The sequence below is a fragment of the Petromyzon marinus genome, chromosome 82 (assembly GCF_048934315.1).
Source record: "Petromyzon marinus isolate PM22_M1 ecotype Great Lakes invasive population chromosome 82, UKy_Petmar_22M1.pri1.0, whole genome shotgun sequence".
NCBI lineage: Eukaryota > Metazoa > Chordata > Hyperoartia > Petromyzontiformes > Petromyzontidae > Petromyzon > Petromyzon marinus.
In genome coordinates, this window is record NC_133747.1 from 6,923,695 (window position 1) to 6,930,561 (window position 6,867).

The following is a 6,867-nucleotide window of genomic DNA, read 5'->3' on the forward strand; positions in this document are numbered from 1 at the left end:
GGTGTGGACCAATCAGTTTCAAGGACAATGCATATATTGTCATAGTATGTTTTTTGTTTGCATTTTGACTGCAGGTATTGTGGTTAATGCAGACATGAATCCTCGTAAAAAGGTTTCAGTTTTGTTGCCAGAAAAAAGGGGAAAAACCCTATAATTACATTATAGAACTGGCAAAGGAGGTCTAATGATGCATTCAAATTACGTTATGCTAATTGGGGAGGTGTAATTGCATAAATTAATGCAAGTGCGTGTGATTATGCTAATATATGTAATTATGATAATTAGGCTCTGCCTCGTTGTCTAGGGTTGTATTATCAATTGGGATAATACAATGATCCCCGCTTTAACTTTTACTGATTATGTCTTAGTGTGTTTATGTCAGGTCTCAAGATTCAGATCTCATTGCAGGATACGGTTCTTATAATTAAGATTATTATGCATGAACTTAGGAAGGCACCACTCAGACACTTCTGTGTTAAGCAACTTTAATCTCTTAACAAAAACATTACACTCTAATATGCAAAGTCTTATGCTAGGAATGTCAACACAGTACTCCTGGAGATGTTCTCCTCATTGATCCGTACATTTAACCCTCAATGATTACGTTTGTTAAACTGGGTAACAGAACAATCGGTGAATTCCTCAAGAGGAAATCGAGCATTCACGGCGATGGGAAAAAGTCCTTAAAAATTAATGTGACAATATTCATGCAAATAGCAACAAATAAACATGTCCCGAAAGCAAAAGTAGACCTCAATGAATTCATTGGTAAGATTATGCAATTAACGAAATGTCTTGAAACAATGGTGTGTGGCAGTGTGCCTGCTTCAGCAAATGCTTATCAATTGGCTAAGGCTTCAATACATTCGCGGGAAAGATTGTGATGAAAAGAAAGATTTCAACACAATAGTCTCCCTGTGAATGTGTAGATTCATAACATAGATGTTTCTAAATATTCTTGGTTCTTTTGGTAAAGTCACGTAGAAGGGAAACAATAAAATAAAAATGTAAAATAAAATTCACGACTTTTTTCAAATTTTCCTGCTGTGGTTTTCACACCTGATTATTGCTTGTGTTCCAGTCGAAACGTCGTGAGAATTTTGTTTTATATTTGTATTATTTTATTGTTTCCCTTCTACATGACTTTACCGAAAGAACCAAGAATATGAATCCCTGCAGTCACGAAACCTTTAAATACATTTTTTTTAGTTTCATCAATGAACTCATTGGTACAGTTATGCAACAACAAAAAGAATGACTAAAATATTTCTAAACGACCGTATCTGCGTAACTCAAAGGGCGAAACACAAGGATAACTTTTGGAGTACTCTTATTAGTCCGACGTGTGTAATGTGTGTGCGGGTGGATTGTCTCCTTGCTCAACTCTTTGCGTTAAGCAGACGCCGAGGTGGGGCGTTGCTTGTGCCAAAAATGTGGGCAGTTGTTTGTCCAGTGTACATGTGTGTATGTTCTGATTTCAATAATTAATCTGGAGGGAGAGGTTCCTTTTGCCTGGTTGCATTCTCCCCCCCAGCCCCGCTCTTCCCTCACGGCCGGGATGTTACATTTTCTCTTCCATCATGGTTTAGAATTCCTTAATGGTGTTCGATATCTCAAGGCAAGGTGCCCTCCTTGTGTGTAATTTATTGCTACCACGTACTTCTGGAAGATAAAGGCGGCTGGGAGGCTCTCTCTATGGAACGCATTATCTTGATCGTGTGTGATTGACCTGTTTCGGCTTTATTCTCGAGTTATATTTTGATATCCTGAGGTTGGAGAAAAAACAAGTTTTTACTTAAACTTCCGTGACTGCCAGAATTCATTCTTTGGTCCTTTCGGTAACATAGATAGAATAATAAAAATACGGTGAATAACATTAATATTAAAATAATATACCAGAAATAATAACCCACTAATGTAGATTGTAGCCTGGTTCTTAATCTGAATGCAATCTAAAATGTCGACTTATTCTTATAGCCAAGTTTCGAATTTTTACTGAACTAAAATAAACCAAAAAAATGTCTGTTCGGTTCTCGCCGCCCGGAAAGAATTGTGGCACCCATTGCTTGAACGTGCTATGTGGCGGCCTTTGAAGCCCGGTAGAGATTTCTCCAGAATCTCATTAGCCCCCCCCACCTCCGCTTTTTGCACCTGGGTTTTTTTAATTACCTTTTAAGGCTACTTCCTTGCCTGGTGTGACTTGTGGAAGGCAGCTGCTGTGAGGGGTGAGGGTGGTTGTTACAATTTGTTTTGCCTCATGCTACACCTCGATTGATTAAACGAAATATTTTGGCAGAATTATTCTTCATATCAATTTTGGAAAAAGGCCTAAATATACAACAGCCACCACCTTGTGCCACACAGGGGCAGCTGCTACTTGGGGGTGCTCTTTGAGTGTTTGAGACGAGATACGATACAAAACTCCTAATTGCCGAGGCGATGAAGCAAGCACCATATAAATTCAATTATTAGAACATAGTGAATGCTTGGGAGCTTATTGGCTCTCGCTCCTGGTTAGAGATCTCCCCAACCCACAGGCCCACAAAGACTGGCCGCTCTTACCCTGCCGGTTGAACCTAGGAATTGTGTTCAACTTCAAGTTATTTTAATTAAAGGCCTGTGACAAAGGTGCATCTATTGGAGCGACATCGTCTCTGGCTTACACATCTACCGGGTCTAAATTTGACTTTGTATTGTCTCGGAGGAAGTCTACCCACACCTCCACTTCCACAAACTGCTGGGAGTTGCCTCGCTCTGCCTCACATTCAGAATTCTCCTCCTGCTTCACGTTGCCTCCATCGATGCGGTCCGATTGTGGAGTTGAATCTTCATCTTCACATTTTACCCTCACTTCTTCGCTCTTCACCATCACTTCTTCACATTTCACCTTCACCTCTTCATATTTCACCTTGATACCTTTAAAAGTGTCCAGGCTGGGATTTTCTTCTGGTTCTTGTTTCATGAGGGATGGGCTCATTGCGGCACTTTGACTTTCACAAGTAGATTTCAGATTCCGCTCTTTGTGGATCTTCTGATGCTTGTGTGTTCTCTGGTGTCTTTGAAGAAGCGTTGACCGTGCAAACGCATTCCCGCACACACTGCACTTGAAGGGTTTCTCCCCTGTGTGTGTTTTCTGGTGTGTTACAAGAGCAGATGTATCGATGCGAAGGTCCGATTTTGGAGTTGAATCTTCATCTTCACATTTTACCCTCACTTCTTCGCTCTTCACCATCACTTCTTCACATTTCACCTTCACCTCTTCATATTTCACCTTGATACCTTTAAAAGTGTCCAGGCTGGGATTTTCTTCTGGTTCTTGTTTCATTAGGGATGGGCTCATTGCGGCACTTTGACTTTCACAAGTAGATTTCAGATTCCGCTCTTTGTGGATCTTCTGATGCTTGTGTGTTCTCTGGTGTCTTTGAAGATGCGTTGACCGTTTAAACGCCTTCCCACACACACTGCACTTGAAGGGTTTCTCTCCCGTGTGTGTTCTCTGGTGTTCTACAAGATGCGCAGACCGTGCAAACGCCTTCCCACACACACTGCACTTGAAGGGTTTCTCTCCCGTGTGTCTTCTCTGATGTATTATAAGAGCAGATGAATATGCAAACGCATTCCCACACACACTGCACTTGAAGGGTTTCTCTCCCGTGTGTGTTCTCTGGTGTATTATGAGAGCAGATGAATGTGCAAACGCATTCCCACACACACTGCACTTGAAGGGTTTCTCTCCCGTGTGTGTTTTCTTGTGTGTTACAAGAGAAGATGACTGTGCAAACGCCTTCCCACACACACTGCACTTGAAGGGTTTATCTCCCGTGTGTGTTCTCTGGTGTGTTATAAGCGCAGATGAATATGCAAATGCATTCCCACACTCACTGCACTTGAAAGGTTTCTCTCCCGTGTGTGTTCTCTGGTGTGATACAAGAGCAGATGAACGTGCAAACGCCTTCCCACACACACTGCACTTGAAGGGTTTCTCTCCCGTGTGTCTTCTTTGGTGTTTTATAAGATCAGATGAATTTGTAAACGCCTTCCCACACACACTGCACTTGAAGGGTTTCTCTCCCGTGTGTGTTCTCTGGTGTATTACAAGAGCAGATGAACATACAAACGCCTTCCCACACACATTGCACTTGAAGGGTTTCTCTCCCGTGTGAGTTCTCTGGTGCTGTGTCAAATGTCCAGGACGATCCGTGCTGTCTGCACGCTGGTCGCATTGTTGCCTTTTTGTACCGAGCCGCGCCGAGTGCCTTAGCTCCATCAGACCAATTCTGTAGAGGAAGTGACAGCTACAGACAGAAAAAAAGAACATCCACACCATCTACACGTCAGTATCGATGCACAGAGGAATGCATATATACAGTAACACGTGACTTACACGTCTATACTTGTTCATATATTCATAATATAGTGAAAAAGTTTCCCAAATTCATCACACGGGCTGTTATGGCACACAATGAGAGGGCGAATGGTCACAAACGTGCCTGGAAGCCCTCGTATCTTCAAAATGAATGTTAACCCAAACCTCCGAGCACACATTTTCGGCTGTCTGCCTACAAAAGGAATATTTATGAAAGCTAAATTCAGCTGACATAGCAAAGGGTGTTGAAAATAATGCTATTTGTGTTATGCATAAATTAATGCTCAATCGCAAATAAGAGGTGTGAAGCCAGGCTCAGATGTCCTTGAATGCTGGGATGAACAGATCCGACTTCAGCTGCATGTGTGTGCTGTGTTAACTTCCTGACTGTTTCCATTCTTACAAAGAGTTCCAGAGGAAAACAAAAATGAAACTACTGTTTTGATATAACCTCCATGTTCAACAGAGTTAAGAGACTTTACTGCAAACACAAATTTTACACTATCACACACTGGCATGGTAAATAAGTGGTGGTGTCCAGACCCATGCCTGGCCACCTTCATCTGTTCAGTATTAATGCTTCCTCACTCCACCAAGTAATTCATTGAGGATCAATCAACACAGCCGAGGCTGCGTGTCTCTCACTCTCTCTCTCTTCCCGTGGTCGCGTGGATTTTACTCCGGATCCCCCGGTTTCCCCTCCACATGAAGGGAGTGAACACCGCCACGCGTCCCGAGTGAACACCGCCACGCGTCCAGAGTGAACACCACCACGCGTCTAGAGTGAACACCGCCAAGCGTCGAGAGTGAACACCGCCACGCGTCCCGAGTGAACACCGCCACGCGTCCCGAGTGAACGCCGCCACGCGTCCAGAGTGAACACCACCACGCGTCTAGAGTGAACACCGCCACGCATCCCGAGTGAACACCGCCACGCTGTTGACAAGCCTCACCTTGTGTTGTGTGCAGGTCACTTCTGAAAACAAGAGCGTTATAGCAGCTCAAGCGGGCTGGGCCTGGTAAAAAGGATAAAATAAAAACTGCGTGAATATTTAAAGTAAAACAAAGTTTCAAAGTGGCGAGCCGTGTGAAGACAAATTAAACTTAAGCGAGATATTCTTAGCTCTTTCGGTAAAGTCACGTTAAAGGGAAAAAATAAAATATATATAAGACAAAAAAAATTCTCACGTTTCGACCATAACACAAACGGTCATCATCAGGTGTGAAAAGCAACGGCAAGAAACATTTGAAAGTGGCGGTTTGCATTTATTTATTTATAAACGGTGTTTTTATTTATTTAAAAAAACGTTAGCACCACGGGCAGCGATTTGGCAGTTTGTTTAGAAGGACGAGTCCATCTATGTTCTGAAAAGAGGAGGGGGGAGACGAAAAATTAATGTATGCTGTCTGAAAGCCACCGTAAGCGTGAACAATCAATTAAGACCTGAAATGGGTTTTCAAATCCTTCCAATGATTGCCAAGCCAGAATCCATCTTCTCGGTTGAAATTGTCTGTGCTTGTATATGTGGATAGCCTAATGAACGAATCTCTCATGGTAGCCAGATGGCTTACAAAGAAGTCAATGTCACGTGACATTGACTTCTCCAAGACAGAGGTTCTCAGCTAACAATATGAATTACTACAGTCACGAAAGCTTTAAATCAAAATTTAAGCGAGATAATTGAAGCAAACGCGATCAGGCGAGGGCAGGAGGCAAGGCCCCGCGTGGATAGGCCCCACGTAAAGTTACAACCTGGACATCGCTTCCATGCTCGCTGCTACTCAATTTACATCCCTACGAGAGAGAGCGAGGCTCTACCTCGGTAAACAACAAAAACCACCACCACCAGTACCACCACCACCAGTACCACCACTACCACAACCACCACAACCGCGATGAGAATTTCTCACCTCGGATTTCAGTGCACGGTCTGAGCGGCAACTTCCTGTTACGTCTCGACGTCACGCGGCAGCAGGAGGTGACATGACGTCACTTGTGGGTACTCTAACACTCAACGATTGGCTCCGTAACTTAAATAAATTATGTTATTTCTTAGCTCTTTCGGTAAAGTCACGTTGAAGGGAAACAACAAAATAATAAAATATATATAAAACAATAAAAACATATTTTGTTGTTTCCCTTACCGAAAGAGCTAAGAATATGAATTACTGCAGTCACGAAAGCTTTAAATTAAAATTTATATTATGTTAATGAACCTGGCCCATTCGTGGAGGGATGGTGCGTGGGTGCCGAACCTGTCATAAAAAACTCGCGACGGCTTTCACGAATATATTATGTTAATGAGACGCCAGTCACCGGGCGTAGCTTTGCCCAAATTAGGATTGGCACTGGAACGTATCGGCAGCGGCCAAGCGGAGGTGACGTCACGCTCACGAACGCGGTGGTCGGGGGTGGGGTGAATAACGTTGTGACATGACGTCACCAGCGAGGCACACCTCCCCCTTGCGTTTGACGCCGATGAGGTCACACAGAGCGGTGA

At 43.3% G+C, this 6,867-nt stretch overlaps 1 protein-coding gene across 4 annotated transcripts; it reads right to left on the reverse strand.

Moving 5' to 3' along the window:
* Positions 1-468: 468 nt before the first annotated feature.
* Positions 469-6,393, reverse strand: LOC142907735 (uncharacterized). 4 transcript variants are annotated; one of them, XM_076057416.1, is made up of 3 exons: positions 6,278-6,393; positions 5,320-5,382; positions 469-4,295 (listed from the first exon to the last, which is right to left on the reverse strand). In XM_076057416.1, the coding sequence occupies exon 3, from the start codon at positions 4,265-4,267 to the stop codon at positions 2,660-2,662; it is 1,608 nt and encodes a 535-aa protein (XP_075913531.1). In that variant the 5' UTR covers positions 4,268-4,295; positions 5,320-5,382; positions 6,278-6,393; the 3' UTR covers positions 469-2,659. The 4 variants fall into 4 exon arrangements, with proteins under 4 accessions (XP_075913531.1, XP_075913533.1, XP_075913532.1 ...); XM_076057418.1 differs by lacking the exon at positions 6,278-6,393 and adding an exon at positions 6,120-6,245; XM_076057417.1 differs by lacking the exon at positions 6,278-6,393 and adding an exon at positions 5,811-6,103.
* Positions 6,394-6,867: the final 474 nt, after the last annotated feature.

Excerpts from the sequence above, each read along its gene's own strand:
- LOC142907735 (XM_076057416.1), bottom strand. The coding sequence starts at position 4,267 with ATGGAGCTAAGGCACTCGGCGCGGCTCGGTACAAAAAGGCAACAATGC.